The 23,763-nt window shown below is 34.5% G+C and overlaps 1 protein-coding gene across 6 annotated transcripts in view; it reads right to left on the bottom strand.

The window, feature by feature from the left end:
- LOC141462152 (serine/threonine-protein phosphatase alpha-3 isoform-like) overlaps window positions 1–23,763 on the bottom strand; it is a 45,903-nt gene continuing 22,140 nt past the window's right edge. The window contains exons 2-9 of one of the 6 annotated variants that reach the window (XR_012463129.1): window positions 23,032–23,237; window positions 6,660–6,767; window positions 6,485–6,573; window positions 5,239–5,309; window positions 3,664–3,741; window positions 2,933–3,194; window positions 2,587–2,788; window positions 1–2,056 (exon numbers count right to left, since the gene is read on the bottom strand). Coding sequence is in view for 2 of the 6 variants with exons in the window: in XM_074143784.1 (XP_073999885.1) it covers window positions 2,024–2,056; window positions 2,937–3,194; window positions 3,664–3,741; window positions 5,239–5,309; window positions 6,485–6,573; window positions 6,660–6,767; window positions 23,032–23,237 (843 nt within the window). In the remaining 4 variants the exon portion in view is untranslated. The remainder of the gene's footprint in view (window positions 2,057–2,586; window positions 2,789–2,932; window positions 3,195–3,663; window positions 3,742–5,238; window positions 5,310–6,484; window positions 6,574–6,659; window positions 6,768–23,031; window positions 23,238–23,763) is intronic. The other 5 variants (XR_012463130.1, XR_012463136.1, XR_012463127.1 and 2 more) reach the window with 5 other exon arrangements.

Below are 23,763 nucleotides of genomic sequence, written 5' to 3'. Positions count from 1 at the left end.
TTGAACATAAATATAATAATTTATTTAAATATGAATACATACATAATGTATAAATCAAACTTGAATATTTACAATTAATTATTTACAATATTTACGCATAATATTAATTTGATTAGAAAATGCTTTCTTTTTCTTATTTATTATACACATATAATCTACAGATCAGTCTTAAATTAGAGAAAATTATATGGTTTAAAACCATATTTGTAATTACTTTTATACAGGTAAAATTAACTCTACTCTTTGAGCTTTTTATTTATATGCTTAGAAAGTAAACTTAAGAGTATAGCACATATTCCTTTAACTCTTTTTTGAACAATTGTACAAAACAGAAAGAAATATGTTATAGTTAGAAGACTGAGGCAGTCCTAAAAAAAGAAAAGAAGGCCAGGACATTAAAATAGACGATACAACCTAGTGAGAATTTTATCAGTATTCGAAGTAACTCTTTCGAAAATTTGGGAGATTTTGTCAGACAAAGAGATCTCATTGGAAATTAAAATAAAATCATAATGTTTAAAATGAGAACAAAGAGAAGTTAGCTTCTTTATTTTTTACAAAGAACAGGAGTGCAGGACATAAAATAGGACTTGTTTAAACAGCAAATTATCCGCGGCATCTAAACTCGAGTCCACAAACGAACACCTTAAAGAGGTAAGACCCAGTCGGACAGCAATTTATAACTCTGTGTATCTTGTCGAGCAAGGCAATACACAATGATACTTTCTATGAAATTATAGGCATGTATAATTTTACTGATAATGTTCACGTATTTATTATGAAGCGTAAATTTAGCCTGAACTTGAAGTTAATGAAAATTCCATTGTGTGCTTTGCCGTATTATGTGTAGTAGCTGCAATACTTTGAATGACCCAGAGGTCACAAATGCATTCTGGAATTAACTAAGATGGCAGAAAGAAGCTCCTCACTCTTGGTCGTAGTTTTAATTTACTAATCTGAAAGCCTGCTACATAATTTTGGGTCGAAGTGGGTTGGGCTACGTGGGCATTCGTCGCTCATCCTACAACAGCATTTGGCGATTTAATTCTGATCGGTGGCGAGGATCTGACGGAGAATAAACAACCTAAGGTTTTGAATTGCTAAGTTAATTAGGGCCAGAATGCGATACACAAGTCCATCCCAATAGTCTTTGGCGGCCAATTTATATAACAAAATCTAAAACATAGCAAAACTTTGTAAAGTGTAATTGCAATTGTAATTGTTTGCTTTAGGCATACAGCCATTAATGTTGGAATTGTCTCAAGTATTTGAAGTCCATAAAGTCATTTTTGTTTGGAGGAAACTGATTACGTAGTTTGAAATGAACTTGGCGGCAGAGCTTGATGAGCCCAGAGGAAACCGACTCTTTATGCTATTGTACTCATAAACTTTCTGGTTAAAAGTGGAGGTAAAGGCGATGAAGGCTAAGAATGCATTGAGGGGCCGAAGGGTGGCCTTGGACGCATTGCTGTTCTTTATAACATCTATCGAGATGAAAACTGATAGAAATAAGACAAACTGATTCGACTTACCGAGGGACTCATTCACTGTCAGTAGAGTAATTGGACAAAGAATAAAACCTGGTAAGCGTTTTTTTAAAAAGTTATTTGCATATTGTACACTTAATATTGTTTACAAATTTTATATTGTAGTTTTATCAGCTTAACTTTATTGGCAAAAATTACTAAGGAAAGTAACAGCTGAAGAATAGTAGCACATTTTGAGGACTAACTCCAGCTTGTATGACCTTACTTTAAGAAATAAATGAAAATTTTTTGGGACGTTCATGACCTTGCGGCCATTCTAAAAGACTATATATACATATATAGATAACATAAGATAAATCTCATTCATATTTTTTGTTTAACATAAATGAAATGATAAGTCATTTACAAATTCTTATTAATACTAGTGGCTTGTTTACAATTTTTTCTTATATCAATAGGTATTTTGATTTACAAATCATTGGGTTGATAACACTCTGTCTCTCTCTCTCTCTCTGCAGTGTGTGTAATATGTGCCATTATTTAACTTTTAACAGCTTCTTCTTGTCAGGCTGGAATAAAAGTAAAATCAAATTAATAAAGTAGTTCTATAAAATTTGGTAATGATCAATAGATTTTTATAAATAACTTAAATTTATTCGCAATAACTCAAGTTACTGCTGAACCGAAATTCATTTTTTAGCTGAAGGAAAATTAGCACCATCTAAAGATTAACGAAAAATTAACATAGCTGTAGCACCTCGAAACATTGCAGCAGAATTAATTAATAAAGAAGAGATAGTTCTTAAACAAAAATTCTATGTAATATCATGAATGAATATATTAGGTGTGGTAAAGCAGGAAAAGAGCTGAACGCTTCAATTTTTAAAAAACCTTTAAAACCTTTTTTTTTTAAAACTTTTCCCTTTATAGCCGATGTTATTTAATATATGTTAATTATAGAACATGTATTAAAGGATGGAAGGGATTATTTTATCATCTATTTAAAAAAAAAACCTGTTTTATTTAAATAATTCAGTTTACAGTACATGTGTGAATGCATTTTAAGTATAACAAAAAAAAAAAAAAAAATTGGACGTACTTTTAGATTATTAAATATGTGATTGGATCCACAATACTGGACAAAAATATCAGAGATTTAATCACAGCAAATTGTTCTGGACCATTCTTATCGGTTTCGGAAATAAATGTTGAGTATATATTGAAAATTGACGATTCTTTTTTCTAACTAGTAATGCTTTCTAAGTTGTCGAACTCTTACAAAAAAACTTCTGGTTGTGCTACTGAAACAAATTCATATACCTAAGCTTAGTTTCCTTGAAGTGATAAACCCAATCCACAATACAATAATTTGTTTAATTGCGAGTAAATTGATTTGTGTAGTAAATAAAACAAAAACTGTTTGATAAAGTAAAAGTAATGTATACCTACTGGTATTATACTAAAACAGCAAGTCAGATCTTCAGATACGGACATTACAGCGCCAGCGTTGTCGAATTCGCCGCAATAGTTAGCTGCAGAGAATAGTGTTAGTAACGCTCTCTGAGAGAAAAACTGGTAACCATCTTCGACCACCTGATGTGCCCGTACTATTAGCGATACTCGGTGTCTTCTCAGAAAACCTCGGACAACGTCTGCGCCGAATACATAGCTAACACCTCGATCATTTTGTCCCCAGCCAAGAACACGCTGAAAATAGAGAAAGTATGAGAATTAGAAGAAAATTGAGTATACCTTTTTTTTAATGTTTATTTGGGAAGTTCGTCTAAAAGCATAAACTATTTCCTCAGAGAGTTGGCTAAAGTTGCTAAAGAGTTGTAGAAATCCATATCGACAACCTTCTCAAGAAATTACTAGTCTGGGATACCTCCAACCTGAGTTTTGGGCGTATGATATCTGCTTTTGGGAGATCGGTCGCTGGGCATTTACTGACTTTTACTGACACAGTAAGAAATCACGATGCTGTTCTGGAAACACTCCTTCTACCTACGTCCCTTAGATTTGTTGAGCAGGAAAGTGCAACTCGTCTATCCCAATTTGTAGATCGCTAATCCAACAGGAAATCGACACTAATGAGACTCTTCTAGCCTCGCCTGGATAGAAGGACCTGCACCAAGTCTCACCAAATCTAATATAAATCCGACCAGAATTATCTTACCTCATCGGGGTCACCCCACAGGAGGTCGCATACAAGACCACTGTCTGGTACATCTAACGGTCTCTGGATCTTCTTTATCTGAAAAAAAAAAAAATCTGATATAATTTTAATAAAGTAAGAAGTTGAAATCCACATTACCAATCGACAAACTTCCAACTTTGTCTGGCAACATTATTTCATTTTTTATGTCAACTCAGAGAAAGTAGGGTTTTCGCTCAGATTTACCAATTTGAGATTTTACCGAAAGAAATATTATCTGAGTCCCAGTCAGTATGTTTTTATCCATGAGCCTGATGTGTGAAAGAGCTTTTGTATTTAACTTGAAGATTGTATCAGGGGTGACTCTCGAATTGTTGGAGTAAAACTTTGATTAGCTGATACTTCCGTTTAGTACAGCATTTGGGTAACTTTTTAGAATTTCCAGGTAATTACGTATAAATTTTCCAACCAGCTTCGATAAAGAAACATTGGGTGCAAACTTTTTATTTTCATTTTCTTCGATTTTCCTCCTCACAACTTATATGGTTAAAGAAAGACAAAATTTCTATTAAAATTTATGTTAAATTTAATAACGTTACTGAACTTTTAATTTAAAAAAATAAATTATTTACCAGAGATGACAAAAAACCTTTTTAAGTAAGCGAGTACTTAGTAAAGTTTTCAGTAAGCAATAAAATGAGAAGTACTCGTGCACATCATGCCTAAGACATCCGATGATAACCGTTGGCGAGCCTTCGTATCCTTTCAATCTTTCATAGCTCATCTCACAAGAGAGAAGAACTGCTCTTAGGTAACTTATAGGAAACTAAGTCTTTCTCCTTCTCCCACTATGCGTATTTGTTGTGTACGTGTGTGAGTGTATGAGAATTTAAGTTTTCGCGAATGCGTGAAGCTATATCTCATCGGATAAATAGAATTTTTCAATTTGATAAAAGTAAAACGTTAATAATCGCTAATTTTTTCTGTCAAGCTTAATGTCCAACTACCGACAGGTTTCCTGGACTTGGGTGGAAGCACATATTTTACTATTAAATTTTTATTCTAACAAATAAAAATTAGCTTACACGTGGGATTCAAACTAGGGATCTATCACTTACAAATCCACGTTCGTGACCACAACACCAACACCCGTCCCTTTCAATTTCAACACATTAAAGCAAAATTTGTCTTTCTCTACTTGTATAAAATTTCGACACGGATGTATGCCCTAATCTTTGGCATCCATGATAAGGAAGGTGCATTAGGATCTATATGCTATGTAATAGTGTTATACTCTGTTGTGGTCGCTATCAGTTGATTGTAAAACCCCTGGCCTTGAAGTGGTTTGAATATAACCCCTACATGGCACACTTCACTCGTTGCACTCCCTTTCATAACATTAACAACCGACAAGGACACTCATCATGAACGAAACATTTGTTAAATAGATAAAGATGAGTATGCAAGAAAGAGCTCAGCAAGCATTGCACATATTAAAAAGAAAGTTATATTACAACACAAACAAATTCTTATTGCGTAGGCACATTTACTACAGTTAAGGAATTTTATTAATAAGTAAATTTGTAATCAATCTACCTGGTTTAAATCAACCAATTGTGGAGAAAGCCCTCCGTGCATGCAAAATATCGTGTTTTCTATAAGGGCAGCTGAAATTTAAAAAACAAATTAAAATATAACAATTATAATTAGTAACAAATTCATCCATCTCTATTATTCACTGAAAATATTGTGACGTGTCACTTTTTTGAAACTGAGTTTTCTCCGGTAGTGCATTGTGTAAGAAATTATAGCAAGTTCAAATTTAGGTGACGTTTGGTTCCTTACGGACCTGTATCGCTATGCAACTAGCTCATAATCTAACAAACGGTGACATTTTAATAAATGGATTTTTCAATTTTGTACACCGAGTATTTAAACTGTCTTGAGGGACAGATGTATGAGGTTCATCTTATAAAACTGCATGAAAAAGCTTACTATTAAAAAGCAACTAACTTTCAACCAAAAAAAAATCCTAATTCAATGGAATCCTATCATTTTCCCGAGAAAATTAAATACTTATCTGTAAGTTTCTCAGAGAATGGCCATATTACGTTGGCATCTACAATTTACATTCGTTACAATTTACGGTTATATCACCATGTATCTATAAAATCAAAATATTTTTGGAATACTAAGTTCAAGAAAAGTAAGTAATATGAGGATGGGTCTATTTATAAAACATGATCTTATGGTTTCAGAAAGAACTGGTCATCAGAAATGCTTCTGAAAATTATCGATATACGAAGAGGATTCTTCTTTCAATCTCGTTTTTGCGAGTTAACTTCTGGAAGTCAAAATAAATGAAACTCTCCAATTTTCTGTTTCCTAAGTCCAACCACAATCTGATCCTCTCTTATAGCTCGAAATGGGAACATTTTTACTTCGCCTGTTCTGGGTTTAACACACCATTCCTTTTTTTCTTAGTTACAGCAGCCTTTTCTGACTACCGGGACAGATCTCACTTACAGATTTAAATAATCAAAGTATCCCAAGAAAAACAAATTTTTATGGTAGTTGATGTGTACTATCCACTTTGGGTTCAAAGGTGGTTGTGTGCCTGAGGCTTCTTTTTGTTTAGAACCAAAATTAAGAGAAAGTAACGAAAATTTTCTGAAAATGATACAAAATTTTCAAGCTTGAAAAAAATCTGTATGACTTTATATTAGTGGTTTACAGAGTTTGTAAAAATGTTATCTTAAACCGATTTAAAAAGAAAAAACTAAAAAAAAATCTAATAAGTGGACACGATAATTATAAAACATTACCAAGAAAATTGCCTTACCGACAGGTAAACAGTTGAAGAGATCGGTGAATGTTTTCCACAGTTTTACTGTATATCTTCTTTTACATTCATCATAAAATCCATACACCCTGAAAGAAAGAATATAAGTTTTAAAAAACTAACTCGTTTAAAGGTACTTTAACAACAATCATTATTTACTGCGAAGATGTTTTACCTATTTATAGAAGCGCATTCATGATTACCTCTGAGCAGAAAGAAATTGTTCGGATATTTAATCTTGTAAGCTAGCAATAAGCATATAACCTCCAAAGAATTCTTGCCCCTGCAAATGTAACATCAGATCGTAAAATGCATTTTAATAGTCATCAAAATATATTACTAGAATGTATAAAGAATTTTCTTATACTTAAAGACCAAATTGCAATCAAAAACCAATACATTAAGCTTAGAGTTGGACTAAGAACTAAGAATGCAATCAACTAAGAAGCCGTTAGTGTAACAGCTTTTCCCAATACCAAATATAGTTTTTTTTAAAAGGAAGAGCAAGGCTGTTTTTGGGCAGATGTCGGATGTTTGTTCAAAGTTTTAAAGTCCCCTAAAAAGTACAAAAGTACGCTGGACTCGAGCTGACTACTTCTGCGTTCGAGTCCAAGTCCCCTAAACTAATTTCCTGGCAACAATGAATGAAAAATAAAAATGAAAAGACTAACAGTTTAATAAATTTATAGCAAATTGGTAATTATCTTTGATAATTTTATTGTAAGTTATAACTAGTAATCAATTAGTCAAAGCAATAACTTGAGTAATTAGAAAAATGGAATGAAATAATTTGTTGTTAAAATTGGAGTAGAAAGTGTAATTTGACAAGATGAAGTTTTATTATTTAATTACTACTTCATTCTTCAATTTACTAAATTGGAAATTTGGAAAATTACTGGAATAGAATATTTTTACAGATATAGCTGTTAATTCTTGTACAAGTGGTAAGAGTATAGTATTAGGAAGTTTTCACCTAAAACACAAGTTTCGAGTCAGAAAATACTTCTTCTACTTGTCACTTTCGACTTTCCAATAGCTCTCTCTCTTAATTGTTTTTCACTGTGTGTGTGTGTGTTCTCAGGAAGAAGGCCTCAAAATTAACCCAATATAAACTTCAATATAGGTTCATTATAATAGAAAGTACATTGAGGAAACTCTGATCCTTCCATCAAGAAAACAACAAAAAACTAAAATTTTACTTTTTCTACAGATTGCAAAAGATTAATGAGTGGCACTTCCACGTTTAATTGCAATCTGAAAGCAATCTCGCAAGAAATTATAGGGTTTTTCTTCTTCTAATACTCAAACTTTAAAAAACAGATCTGGTTTGAGATCCATCATGAAAAGATGTCTCCTTGTTTCCATTATTTTCATTTTGACCCAAAAAAGACGCCGAAACAAAAAACAAACACTTGCGTCCAAGAATCACTACTTCAGTCACAGGAAACCTCAAATAGTTATGAATGTTCATTTTATAACTCAATGAAGAAACTTTTCTCTCTTTATGAAAATTTCTGTTTCATGTTGCAAGAGAATCTTAAGTATCTAATTTACATAAATAAAATTCTTCTCAAAAGTGAAAAGATCAAAGTTAGAACAATAAACAAGCTTATTAAGGTGAAAATTTACGCCAAATGTAAAATAGTAATAATTTTTCTTAGGCAATCCTTTTCTAGATGAAATTTCTTCGTAGAAAAAAATAAATATTTATTTGAAAAGGAGAAGGAGTAAAAGATTGTTGATTAGTTCTTTCGATTATTTTTTTTAAGACTTTATTCATTGTAACAATATTTTTTGTTAGCATTTATTTATTTATTTATTTTTTTTTACAAAAGAAACGAACTGTCAAAAGTGTGCGTGCTTGGGTGACATCTATAACTTTCCGAAGTTTATTATAAATGGCACACTTAAGTTTTTACAAGGTGCCGTGTTACCGACCTCTACCGTTAGATAGCATCGACAATCTGATTATTTTTTCTGTTAATAATTAAGTTTGATAATTAGTGTCAAATTTATGTGGTGTATAAATTTTGAAAAGATAATTTTGGAGCAAACGACTGAGTTTATCGAATTGAAACATCTGCTTTCTCTTATTTATCAGAAAATGATAAACCTCAAGATTTTCTCTTACTAGTAGAAAGATCTTCAAATAATATTCGAATTGAGTTCTTTCCCAGCATACGTGTGTATGAAAGTATTTTTTTCGTTTCAATGTTTTTAAAGATTCACGACATTTTTTTATAATAATGATCTTAATTCCTTGAAAGCTATCACTAAAGCAAATATAAGTAAACTAAACAAAATAACATAATTACAGCTTATAATTTTAACAGGAGTTGCGAGTGAGAAATAGGGTATCGAGATGCTCTATAAAGTTAATGGCGCAGTTTGCTGTTATTCTGACGGTTCTAGACAGGAGCAAACGCCCTGCTGTAGATAGAAGCTGCGTGGTACTTGTTGAGATCACTGAAATAAATATATTTTGCTATTGTGAAGGAGCACAGTAGACTATTAAAAGGTAAGAATATTTTCGGGTACTCAGGCAGCTCTCAGGATATTCAGCCGTGATGGAGCTCCAGATCAGAGAGAGAAACTTACAAGGCCTGGCTCAGAGAAGAAATGTGAAGCTCCACTTAGTAGAGCTGTTCTGCCGGCATTGTCAAGATGGTGCAGACGAATTGGATAAAGTAAGATTCCATGCATTGTTTTGTGGCTGCCAAAATAAAGAGTTCTGTGGCAGATAAATTGGGGATTGGAGAATAAGGGAATGAGGAAATGAGGTTAAGCAGGAAGGATTTCTTCTGAGTAGACTGAAACACCTGCTTCGGCAAGCGTGTTTTTAAGGAATGCTTGGTGACCATTATTCACAAAATAAGTTCTGATAGACAACATTTATAAAGAAGCAGGGAATAACTATCTATGTTAGTCTGCCTGATTCGCTAGTACAAGCCTTGGTTTGATTGAGGAATGCCTGGGGGATATGGAGCATAAGGTTATCTTCAGATATTGTACACACATCAGAAAACTACTTCTAGTGGAGGACCTTAGGGTTCTTTTCTAGAGTGGCCTTGTGGTGGGAAATGGGGATAAGCTTTCACATCAGGCTAAGGTTTCATACCGTTCAGGTACCTGAACAATTTCATTAATTGTAGTAGGACGAAGATATGTAAGAAATTCACATTGCAATTTCTATTGTTCTAGCTGGTTGTAATAATACTAGAAGGTTATTTTCAATATTTTCAATCCTAAGTTTGCGTGCTTAGTTTGGTGCTGCATAACTATAACATGTCATTAATCAATCACTATTTATAACAGAGGAACTATAACTCTTTTTTTTATAATCGATCTGCTTATTGAACCAAATCGTGGTTCTGCAAACTTTTCACGCCCATATTTCACGTAAAATAAACATATTTGTTAGCTAATATCACTTTTATCTAATAATAGATAGATGTATATGAATTCGGGCATGTAAAAGGAGCTATTGATCTATGAGCACGATAGATTTATGAGACCGCAGTACATATTCCCCTCTCGCCAAATTGGAATGGCTACCGCGCAAAAAAATATTGTCTTAGAAACATTTTTCTAGAGGAAAAATATGACTGAAAATCGGCTCTATGATGTACAACTTATGTGTAGTCAAGAAAAAAGTAATGTTTTCCTCATCGCCTTTATATCTTTGGGATAATTAATTTTTAAAAATCTGTATTTGAGTTAAGAGAAAAACAAACCATTTGCCAACAAACAAAATTTCAAGGTTCCAGTTTTGATATTATTTGATACTACAAAAAAATAGAAACACATGAAATTTAGGAAGATATTGATTTTGGTCCACATCCAAATCCAAACGAGTATAATTATGTTTCTACTGAATACGAACGTTTTACTTGTTTTTCTGATTTAATTCTTGCGATACTAATGAGTAGCTAGGATTTTCTTTAAAAAAATCAGCTATAAAAAGGCGAATCTCACTCATATAGGCAGTCTTTCAATCTGACTAAAACTCTAAATGATATATTCATACAATCTACAAAACAACTTCGTATCATTCGGCCTATCATTTTATTCTGGCAGAAATAATTATTATTTAACACTAAATCAGATTTCTGATTTCCTTAGAAGTAGCTTCCGCTCCAAGGATGGGCGTACCTAAAGTATTTTTGAAGAAAAAAAGTAAAGTCATGACAAACATTTTAGGCGGCTTACATCCATCTTACCGATCAGGTGTCGCGGTCGGAGGCGGATTCCTAATAATTAATTAAATAAATTGCTTTTTTTATATACCATTAAATAAAATCCAAACCCAAAACCAGGAAATGATCCTAGTACCACCATACATATTAGCTTTGAGGTTCGGAGGAAAAACAAAAAGAAAATGCATTTATTTATTATTATTTAGCGTTGCAGACAATGGAATCCCTTAGTCCTACACTTAATATCTTACCAGTCCTCCTAATAAACAGTCATTCTAACAAACAACCAACGAATATCATCACCAGATATCCTCCCCAAAAAATAATCTCAAACTGAACCTGCTTAAAAGACATTCTGGGTTAGCCGCTGCTTGGAAGGGATATACCAATGAATAAGACAGATTTGTTGAGCACTTACAGAATCCCGTAAGTAGTAGGGAAATGGGGGTTCTGGCGCACCTAAAATGTGCACCTTTTTTGTGCAAGATAGCCGCCATCCACACTCCGCCCACACCTTCCCCACCAATCCTTAGTGACTAATCATCGAATTGGAAGAGGGTTTAAGCCACGCCCCCTACCCCCTCCTTATTGGCTAATCTTCGACACACATAAAATGCGCAAGATGGCTGTCCTCCAAGGCAAACATCGATTTCGACGACATCACTTTTATCCCCACCCATTCCTAATCAACCAATCAGCGGACCACATACCAGCTAATAAAACATACCTTCATACCTCTTACAGACTCTATTTTACTGAGTAGTATGCTATAGTTTTCTTGAGTACAGAACCATTAGTTGAGAAGATATTAAGAGTTGAAATTTTTTTGGGTCACGGTATGCTATGAAATGGTGCCCTTTATAACTACCACAGTAAACAACAGATTATTCGTATAAAATTTTGTGCTCTTACGCACTCTATTTTACTGCTATAGTTTTCTTGAGTTCAGATCCATTACTTGAGAAGATATTTAGAGTTGAAAATTTTTTGGGTCATGGTTTTGCTGTGAAATGGGGCCCTTGTAACTCCCACAATAAACAACAGATTATTCGTATGAAATTTTGTGCTCTTACACACTCTATTTTACTGAGTAGTATGCTATAGTGTTCTTGAGTATAGATCCATCAGTTGAGAAGATATTGAGAGTTGAAAATTTTTTGGGTCATGGTTTTGCTGTGAAATGGGGCCCTTGTAAATCCCACAGTAAACAACAGATTATTCGTATGAAATTTTGTGCTCTTACACACTCTATTTTACTGAGTAGTATGCTATAGTTTTCATGAGTACAAAACCATTACTTGAGAAGATATTGAGAGTTGAAAATGTTTTGGGTCATGGTTTTGCTGTGCATTAGGGCCCTTGTAACTCCCACAGCAAACAACAGATTATTCGTATGAAATTTTGTGCTCTTACACACTCTTATTTTACTGAGTAGTATGCTATAGTTTTCATGAGTACAGAACCAGTACTTGAGAAGATATTGAGAGTTGAAAATTTTTTGGGTCATGGTTTTGCTGTGAAATAGGGCCCTTGTAACTCCCACAGAAAACAACAGATTATTCGTATGAAATTTTGTGCTCTTACACACACTGTTTTACTGAGTAGTATGCTACAGTTTTCTTGAGTAAAGAACCATTAGTTGAGAAGATATTGAGAGTTGACATTTTTTTGGGTCATGGTTTTAGTATGAAATGGGGCCCTTTATAACTCGCACAGTAAACAACAGATTATTCGTATGAACTTTTGTGCTCTTACACACTCTATTTTACTGAGTAGTATGCTATAGTTTTCTTGAGTACAGATCCATTAGTTGAGAAGATATTGAGAGATTAAATTTTTTTGGGTCATGGTTTTGCTGTGCATTAGGGCCCTTGTAACTCCCACAGTAAACAACAGATTATTCGTATGAAATTTTGTGCTCTTACACACTCTGTTTTACTGAGTAGTGTGCTATTGTTTTCTTGAGTTCAGATCCATTAGTTGAGAAGATACTGAGAGTTGAAATTTTTTTGGGTCATGGTTTTGCTGTGAAATTGGGCCCTTATAATTCCCACTGTAAACAACAGATTATTCGTATGGAATTTTGTGCTCTTACACTCTGTTTTACTGAGTAGTATGCTATAGTGTTCTTGAGTATAGATCCATCAGTTGAGAAGATATTGAGAGTTGAAAATTTTTTGGGTCATGGTTTTGCTGTGAAATGGGGCCCTTGTAACTCCCACAGTAAACAACCGATTATTCGTATGAAATTTTGTGCTCTTACACACTCTATTTTACTGAGTAGTATGCTATAGTTTTCATGAGTACAAAACCATTACTTGAGAAGATATTGAGAGTTGAAAATTTTTTGGGTCATGGTTTTGCTGTGAAATGGGGCCCTTGTAACTCCCACAATAAACAACAGATTATTCGTATGAAATTTTGTGCTCTTACACACTCTATTTTACTGAGTAGTATGCTATAGTTTTCTTGAGTTCAGATCCATTAGTTGAGAAGATACTGAGAGTTGAATTTTTTTTGGGTCATGGTTTTGCTGTGAAATAGGGCCCTTGTAACTCCCACAGAAAACAACAGATTATTCGTTTGAAATTTTGTGCTCTTACACACTCTGTTTTACTGGGTAGTATGCTATAGTTTTCTTGAGTACAGATCCATTAGTTGAGAACATATTGAGAGTTGAAATTTTTTTGGGTCATGGTTTTTAGTATGAAAGGGGCCCTTTATAACTCGCACAGTAAACAACAGATTATTCGTATGAACTTTTGTGCTCTTACACACTCTGTTTTACTGAGTAGTATGCTATAGTGTTCTTGAGTATAGATCCATCAGTTGAGGAGATATTGAGAGTTAAAAATTTTTTGGGTCATGGTTTTGCTGTGAAATGGGGCCCTTGTAACTCCCACAGTAAACAACAGATTATTCGTATGAAATTTTGAGCTGTTACACACTCTATTTTACTGTGTAGTATGCTATAGTTTTCATGAGTACAGAACCATTACTTGAGAAGATATTGAGAGTTGAAAATTTTTTGGGTCATGGTTTTGTTTTGCATTAGGGCCCTTGTAAGTCCCACAGTAAACAACAGATTATTCGTATGAAATTTTGTGCTCTTACACACTCTATTTTACTAAGTAGTATGCTATAGTTTTCTTGAGTTCAGATCCATTAGTTTAGAAGATACTGAGAGTTGAAATTTTTTTGGGTCATGGTTTTGCTGTGAAATTGGGCCCTTATAATTCCCACTGTAAACAACAGATTATTCGTATGGAATTTTGTGCTCTTACACTCTGTTTTACTGAGTAGTATGCTATAGTGTTCTTGAGTATAGATCCATCAGTTGAGAAGATATTGAGAGTTGAAAATTTTTTGGGTCATGGTTTTGCTGTGAAATGGGGCCCATGTAACTCCCACAGTAAACAACCGATTATTCGTATGAAATTTTGTGCTCTTACACACTCTATTTTACTGAGTAGTATGCTATAGTTTTCTTGAGTTCAGATCTATTAGTTGAGAAGATACTGAGAGATGAAATTTTTTTGGGTCATGGTTTTGCTGTGAAATAGGGCCCTTGTAACTCCCACAGAAAACAACAGATTATTCGTATGAAATTTTGTGCTCTTACACACTCTGTTTTACTGGGTAGTATGCTATAGTTTTCTTGAGTACAGATCCATTAGTTGAGAACATATTGAGAGTTGAAATTTTTTTGGGTCATGGTTTTAGTATGAAATGGGGCCCTTTATAACTCGCACAGTAAACAACAGATTATTCGTATAAACTTTTGTGCTCTTACACACTCTGTTTTACTGAGTAGTATGCTATAGTGTTCTTGAGTATAGATCCATCAGTTGAGAAGTTATTGAGAGTTGAAATTTTTTTGGGTCAAGGTTTTTAGTATGAAAGGGGCCCTTTATAACTCGCACAGTAAACAACAGATTATTCGTATGAACTTTTGTGCTCTTACACACTCTGTTTTACTGAGTAGTATGCTTTAGTGTTCTTGAGTATAGATCCATTAGTTGAGAAGATATTGAGAGTTGAAAATTTTTTGGGTCATGGTTTTGCTGTGAAATGGGGCCCTTGTAACTCCCACAGTAAACAACAGATTATTCGTATGAAATTTTGTGCTCTTACACACTTTATTTTACTGAGTAGTATGCTATAGTTTTCATGAGTACAGAACCAGTACTTGAGAAGATATTGAGAGTTGAAAATTTTTTGGGTCATGGTTTTGCTGTGAAATAGGGCCCTTGTAACTCCCACAGAAAACAACAGATTATTCGTATGAAATTTTGTGCTCTTACACACACTGTTTTACTGAGTAGTATGCTACAGTTTTCTTGAGTACAGAACCATTAGTTGAGAAGATATTGAGAGTTGACATTTTTTTGGGTCATGGTTTTAGTATGAAATGGGGCCCTTTATAACTCCCACAGTAAACAACCGATTATTCGTATGAAATTTTGTGCTCTTACACACTCTATTTTACTGAGTAGTATGCTATAGTTTTCTTGAGTTCAGATCTATTAGTTGAGAAGATACTGAGAGATGAAATTTTTTTGGGTCATGGTTTTGCTGTGAAATAGGGCCCTTGTAACTCCCACAGAAAACAACAGATTATTCGTATGAAATTTTGTGCTCTTACACACTCTGTTTTACTGGGTAGTATGCTATAGTTTTCTTGAGTACAGATCCATTAGTTGAGAACATATTGAGAGTTGAAATTTTTTTGGGTCATGGTTTTAGTATGAAATGGGGCCCTTTATAACTCGCACAGTAAACAACAGATTATTCGTATAAACTTTTGTGCTCTTACACACTCTGTTTTACTGAGTAGTATGCTATAGTGTTCTTGAGTATAGATCCATCAGTTGAGAAGTTATTGAGAGTTGAAATTTTTTTGGGTCATGGTTTTTAGTATGAAAGGGGCCCTTTATAACTCGCACAGTAAACAACAGATTATTCGTATGAACTTTTGTGCTCTTACACACTCTGTTTTACTGAGTAGTATGCTTTAGTGTTCTTGAGTATAGATCCATCAGTTGAGAAGATATTGAGAGTTGAAAATTTTTTGGGTCATGGTTTTGCTGTGAAATGGGGCCCTTGTAACTCCCACAGTAAACAACAGATTATTCGTATGAAATTTTGTGCTCTTACACACTTTATTTTACTGAGTAGTATGCTATAGTTTTCATGAGTACAGAACCAGTACTTGAGAAGATATTGAGAGTTGAAAATTTTTTGGGTCATGGTTTTGCTGTGAAATAGGGCCCTTGTAACTCCCACAGAAAACAACAGATTATTCGTATGAAATTTTGTGCTCTTACACACACTGTTTTACTGAGTAGTATGCTACAGTTTTCTTGAGTACAGAACCATTAGTTGAGAAGATATTGAGAGTTGACATTTTTTTGGGTCATGGTTTTAGTATGAAATGGGGCCCTTTATAACTCGCACAGTAAACAACAGATTATTCGTATGAACTTTTGTGCTCTTACACACTCTGTTTTACTGAGTAGTATGCTATAGTTTTCTTGAGTACAGATCCATTAGTTGAGAACATATTGAGAGTTGAAATTTTTTTGGGTCATGGTTTTAGTATGAAATGGGGCCCTTTATAACTCGCACAGTAAACAACAGATTATTCGTATAAACTTTTGTGCTCTTACACTCTCTGTTTTACTGAGTAGTATGCTATAGTGTTCTTGAGTATAGATCCATCAGTTGAGAAGATATTGAGAGTTGAAAATTTTTTGGGTCATGGTTTTGCTGTGAAATGGGGCCCTTGTAAATCCCACAGTAAACAACTGATTATTCGTATGAAATTTTGTGCTCTTACACACTCTATTTTACTGAGTAGTATGCTATAGTTTTCATGAGTACAAAACCATTACTTGAGAAGATATTGAGAGTTGAAAATGTTTTGGGTCATGGTTTTGCTGTGCATTAGGGCCCTTGTAACTCTCACAGTAAACCACAGATTATTCGTATGAAATTTTGTGCTCTTACACACTCTTATTTTACTGAGTAGTATGCTATAGTTTTCTTGAGTTCAGATCCATTAGTTGAGAAGATACTGAGAGTTGAAATTTTTTTGGGTCATGATTTTGCTGTGAAATAGGGCCCTTGTAACTCCCACAGAAAACAACAGATTATTCGTATGAAATTTTGTGCTCTTACACACTCTGTTTTACTGGTTAGTATGCTATAGTTTTCTTGAGTACAGATCCATTAGTTGAGAACATATTGAGAGTTGAAATTTTTTTGGGTCATGGTTTTAGTATGAAATGGGGCCCTTTATAACTCGCACAGTAAACAACAGATTATTCGTATAAACTTTTGTGCTCTTACACACTCTGTTTTACTGAGTAGTATGCTATAGTGTTCTTGAGTATAGATCCATCAGTTGAGAAGTTATTGAGAGTTGAAAATTTTTTGGGTTATGGTTTTGCTGTGAAATGGGGCCCTTGTAACTCCCACAGTAAACAACAGATTATTCGTATGAAATTTTGTGCTCTTACACACTCTATTTTACTGAGTAGTATGCTATAGTTTTCATGAGTACAAAACCATTACTTGAGAAGATATTGAGAGTTGAAAATTTTTTGGGTCATGGTTTTGCTGTGAAATGGGGCCCTGTAACTCCCACAATAAACAACAGATTATTCGTATGAAATTTTGTGCTCTTACACACTCTATTTTACTGAGTAGTATGCTATAGTTTTCTTGAGTTCAGATCCATTAGTTGAGAAGATACTGAGAGTTGAATTTTTTTTGGGTCATGGTTTTGTGGGAAATAGGGCCCTTGTAACTCCCACAGAAAACAACAGATTATTCGTTTGAAATTTTGTGCTCTTACACACTCTGTTTTACTGGGTAGTATGCTATAGTTTTCTTGAGTACAGATCCATTAGTTGAGAACATATTGAGAGTTGAAATTTTTTTGGGTCATGGTTTTTAGTATGAAAGGGGCCCTTTATAACTCGCACAGTAAACAACAGATTATTCGTATGAACTTTTGTGCTCTTACACACTCTGTTTTACTGAGTAGTATGCTTTAGTGTTCTTGAGTATAGATCCATCAGTTGAGAAGATATTGAGAGTTGAAAATTTTTTGGGTCATGGTTTTGCTGTGAAATGGGGCCCTTGTAACTCCCACAGTAAACAACAGATTATTCGTATGAAATTTTGTGCTCTTACACACTTTATTTTACTGAGTAGTATGCTATAGTTTTCATGAGTACAGAACCAGTACTTGAGAAGATATTGAGAGTTGAAAATTTTTTGGGTCATGGTTTTGCTGTGAAATAGGGCCCTTGTAACTCCCACAGAAAACAACAGATTATTCGTATGAAATTTTGTGCTCTTACACACACTGTTTTACTGAGTAGTATGCTACAGTTTTCTTGAGTACAGAACCATTAGTTGAGAAGATATTGAGAGTTGACATTTTTTTGGGTCATGGTTTTAGTATGAAATGGGGCCCTTTATAACTCGCACAGTAAACAACAGATTATTCGTATGAACTTTTGTGCTCTTACACACTCTGTTTTACTGAGTAGTATGCTATAGTTTTCTTGAGTACAGATCCATTAGTTGAGAACATATTGAGAGTTGAAATTTTTTTGGGTCATGGTTTTAGTATGAAATGGGGCCCTTTATAACTCGCACAGTAAACAACAGATTATTCGTATAAACTTTTGTGCTCTTACACTCTCTGTTTTACTGAGTAGTATGCTATAGTGTTCTTGAGTATAGATCCATCAGTTGAGAAGTTATTGAGAGTTGAAAATTTTTTGGTCATGGTTTTGCTGTGAAATAGGGCCCTTGTAACTCCCACAGAAAACAACAGATTATTCGTTTGAAATTTTGTGCTCTTACACACTCTGTTTTACTGGGTAGTATGCTATAGTTTTCTTGAGTACAGATCCATTAGTTGAGAACATATTGAGAGTTGAAATTTTTTTGGGTCATGGTTTTAGTATGAAATGGGGCCCTTTATAACTCGCACAGTAAACAACAGATTATTCGTATGAACTTTTGTGCTCTTACACACTCTGTTTTACTGAGTAGTATGCTATAGTGTTCTTGAGTATAGATCCATCAGTTGAGAAGATATTGAGAGTTGAAAATTTTTTGGGTCATGGTTTTGCTGTGAATAGGGCCCTTGTAACTCCCACAGAAAAGAACAGATTATTCGTATGAAATTTTGTGCTCTTACACACACTGTTTTACTGAGTAGTATGCTACAGTTTTCTTGAGTACAGAACCATTAGTTGAGAAGATATTGAGAGTTGACATTTTTTTGGGTCATGGTTTTAGTATGAAATGGGGCCCTTTATAACTCGCACAGTAAACAACAGATTATTCGTATGAACTTTTGTGCTCTTACACACTCTGTTTTACTGAGTAGTATGCTATAGTTTTCTTGAGTACAGATCCATTAGTTGAGAAGATATTGAGAGTTTAAATTTTTTTGGGTCATGGTTTTGCTGTGAAATTGGGCTCTTATAATTCCCACTGTAAACCACAGATTATTCGTATGAAATTTTGTGCTCTTACGCACTCTATTTTACTGAGTAGTGTGCTATTGTTTTCTTGAGTACAAATTCTTTATTAAAGGAATATAACTACATGTCCAGACTTGTTGGAGCGTGTACATGCAAATTAACTATTAAATAAAAACGGAAATAATATGAGTTTTCCTATTGGGACTACACAGTACATAGAAATAATAAGAGATATGCTAATTAGTTAAGGTTGCAACAAGTTGCGTCATAATAAGTTCTGTTATTTAATTTTTCAAAAATATTAATAAATGCAGCGCATATATATTAGGGTGCAATTGCTTTCTGTATTAAGGTGTCACACAACTGAAGTTTACACATGCGCAGTTGATTAAGTTAGCAGTGTAAATCATTTTCCTATTTAAAAAACTGCTGTTGGCACATGTATGAATTATCAGAAAATATAAAAGCTGTGGAAAGAAGGGGGGGGGCTTGCTACAGAGACATGTCCAGAGAGGTAATCATTTGGAAAAAAAAAAGACGCAACTCTATTGGCTAGTTAGAGTGTGACGTAATTGTGGTGGGGGGATAGTGCTAGAAACTAGCTGGTAGGATATCCCAAGTGTTAGTTTGTGTTTAGTTTTCTGTGAGAGTAGGTCGCGGCATCAGCAGAGGAAACAGTCCTGGTGAAGGGGGTAAGTAAATAATTTCCTTATAACCTACAGTGAGGTTATCCATTTTTGTTTAAGTTGAATATTTTTGTGATAGTGGGGGCAATTTAAATTAAAAAAAAAAAACATTCTTGGTAAAAGGGTTAGATTTTTAAAAAATAATTCGAAGGTAAAACATAAGAGAATATTCAAAACTAGTGTAAGCGAGACTATGTGGCCTACTGGTGAAGATGACGTAATATCCAACACGAATGTTGTAGGATCTACCCCCATGTGAGAAAACCTTCCCAACGGTGAGGGGGTGTAGGTTAAAGAAGAGATCGTTCATAACTAGAGTATGCTACTGTAGCCGACTGGTGAAGATGACGTGTCTTCCAACACGAAGGTTGTAGGATCGAATCTCAGGTATGAAATAAAAAAAATATGCACCCTCCCGTCTATCAATGGGCGAGGTATGTTTTATTGGCTGGTATGTGGTCCGCCATCTTGAGTACTACAGGTGGTATGAAGCCCGCCATATTGACGTCATCAGCTAATACGAGGTCCGCTATCTTGTGTACTACAGCGGTTAAGCCATCTTGTAGGAGGATTGATAGGCCAATGAATATGACGACTGAGAGGTGGATAAAGGTAGGTGTCATGTAAGTAGGGCCGGGTGGGGGGTGAAGGTGGTGTCGTTGAATTCGCCGATTAACGGATTAGGAAGGGGGGAAGGGGCGTGGCTTAAAGCCCTCATCCAAGTTCCTGATTGGTCGATTAAGAGGGATGGGGTAAGGTGGTGGTGTCGTCGAATTCGCTGATTGGTCGATTAGGAAGGGGTGGGGATAAAAGTGATGTCGTCGAAATCGATGATTGCCTGGGAGGACAGCCATCTTGCACATTTTAGGTGTGTCGATGATTAGCCAATAAGGAGGGTTGTAGGGGGCGTGGCTTAAACCCTCGTCCAATTCGATGATTAGTCAATAAGGATTGGTGGGGTAGGTGTGGGCGGAGTGGGGTTGGCGGCCATCTTGCACAAAAATGGTGCACATTTTAGGTGCGCCAGAACCCCCATTTCCCTACTTCTCCCGTACGACTCAAGATTGTATTCAAATGTAAGATAAATTGATTCTTCGTAAATATGTAAGTTGACTCACATTACCTATATTATTTTGCACATCTTTGTATTAAACTTATTTTCTAAATAAAGAAATAAGGTATGGGCGCTAGGCCAGAGTGATGACGCAAACCAGGTTCATTGGCATCTCCAGCCGATCTAGTTTCTTTGTGTTTTTGTTTGAGTTATTACCCAAAATAAAAAAAAATAAAATGTTATCCGGTGCGAATAAAGGAGATTATTTTACAGATAACATATGTTCAATATCTTTCTATTTTTCTGGGGAAGTTCAAAGTGATTTTTCTTTTAACTACGTTTTGGTTTATTTTATTTATTTTTTTTAAGGCTGAAAATAGACTAAGACACACTTAAATCTTTTTTAACTTCAAATGTTAATAATAGAATATTTTACTTTGAGATTTTTTTAAAATACTTTAAAATACCCTATGCAATAGTTTTAAAAGACAAAAAATTTATGCGAAGAATTGAAGATCACTCACTTTGTTTCTACAATTTTAAGGGCATTGGAGGACAAAGGGATAGATAGGATCTTTACCAATCACTGCAATGAATAGTTCGTACAGGAGAATTAGGAATATAACAGGAAGTAAGATAAAGGGATATGAATTAGAAACAAATCAAGGTATCTGTCAAGGTTGCCGCCTGAGCCCCCTATCTTTTCGTCAACCTTCTTGACAATGTCCTGAAAAGATGTGATAAGAGAAACGTTGTCTCCTGACATATAGAATACTTACGCCAATACTCTATGATCTGACAGGAGTTTTAATTGGGCCGGCTCTTACCGGTGAACATTTTCTTTAAGAATACCTTAAGGTGTTTATGTTAATTAATGTTTACTTACTCTGTATTAAGAATACTATTGTGTTATTTTTGATTATGTTACAGTTATTTAATGTTTCTTTTCTAAGATTGATTTTATTTTTTGTTATAAAGATGTAAATAGCCGAATTTAATTCGAATGTTAGTTTCGAAAGAATTGTAGGCAGATTGGCAGGTAGTGTGCATTTCGCTTTTATGACAGAATTCCATAATTTTTCTCTAACAATCTGGTGACTATTTCATTCTAGGATCAGGTGGTTGGCGTCAATGACAGTTTCAGAAGAACTTGAGCAAATTGTAACGTAAGTTCCTAACTAAGTTAATAAAAATATTCCAGCTCTTGCTGGAAAGTTGGGGCTATCTTTAAGTTTTATGATTTGGCCTTCAATTGTGCGGAATGGTTAATCGAAGGTCATCATATATAAAATGACCAATGCCACAATTCTATAGTTCCTTTTTAAGCCACCTAGTTCAATGCCCTGATATCCAACGTAGCAACACTAAATTCCCTTTCGTGATGAGTTTGTTGATACGATTATTAGCTTCTTCCAGTACGACATTCTGTTATGTGCCACAGCTAACTCTATATGGGCACAAAAGAGGAGTTCACCAGAAGCACGCCATCAAGATTTCAGAAGAAAGTAAGGCACACTACTAACGCTCTAGTATCAAATACTGGACGACTGCCCGACTTAATTTGCATTGTTCCACTCTCTGGATTACGCAAGGACAGAAAGAAACCTGGGTAGTTTGTTTATATTCTTATTGTGATAAATAAATACTAGACAGAACTTGTCTCATTTTTAAACATCACCCTCACCATACGTTTTAATTTAACTATAATTTATTGTTCAGCTTCTGACGAGTTGCCAAGCAACCTTAACCTATATTTTTACTTCATTTTTAGAAGTTTTTTAAGTTTTCTTATTTTTAGTCTTAATGATTTTTTTTCTTCCAAAATTGTATGAATTAATTTTGGAAAATTGGTTTTAAGCTACCCTCCTGTGCCAACTTTGGATGATGAACTATGTACATCCTATACCTCCTTTACATCTACGGTTTGGAATACTAAGTATCTATATGGGTTTTGTGTAGGGCTAATCTCTAGTAGACATTTGAGTTAACTAAGAGCCATTAAGGATCCCATACAGCTTATTTTCAAAAATATATTTCTTTGCTCCTTTTTTGGAGTTTTTTTTGGATCCATATTCTATTCGGTGAATCGTAAATCTCTTACCTGTCTACATAGTCGCCTAGAAATAGATAATTGGCCATAGGTGGATAGCCTAGTTTATCCATATGCCTCAGAAGATCAGTAAACTGTCCATGGATATCGCCAACAATGTTCACCGGCGAAGATAGTTCCAGTAACATGGGTTGCCTCATTAGAAGATCTCTGCCAACTTGGCACAGTTCCCTTATTTGCCATTCGGTCAAGGTCATCTGGAATTAGAAAAAAATAAATAAGTAGTTTTTATTAGATGGATAGTTTTTCTACTGGACTAAAATGATCTACATTCTGTTACTCCCTTGTGAGAGGATGGAGTTCAGTTAGTACAGCTTTCCTATTTTCAGATTTCACCGATAATACATGATTTGAATTTTCCTGTACATGAACCATGTTTTTACCAATTTTTCTACGTCAGTCAGCGCAAAAATATAAAGTTGTTGGAAGTTAATTTAGTTGACGCTACTAACAAAGTAAAGGTAATGCCTACTTTGTTCAGGCGAGTTTTACGTCCAACTGCCAAATTAGGTGTCGTGGACGAAGGTGACTAGCAAAAATTTCTCTTATAATCCATCTCAAACAAAATCCAAGGCCCAGACCGGGAATCGTAAGCAGTACCACAACACCTTTTAGCTTGTTTCCGCTTTTTATGACCGCTTTTTAGCGGGCCTCGCCTATGACCCTTCGGCTATCGTGGCGCCTACGTTGGCGATATGGAACTCGATATTTAAATTTTGGAAA

Source organism: Rhodnius prolixus, unplaced genomic scaffold, assembly GCF_049639745.1.
Source record: "Rhodnius prolixus isolate KJV_2025 unplaced genomic scaffold, Rpr scaffold_1, whole genome shotgun sequence".
Classification (NCBI taxonomy): Eukaryota; Metazoa; Arthropoda; class Insecta; order Hemiptera; family Reduviidae; genus Rhodnius; species Rhodnius prolixus.
The sequence above is the reverse complement of the archived record's forward strand: the minus strand, read 5'-3'. Positions and strand labels throughout refer to the sequence as shown.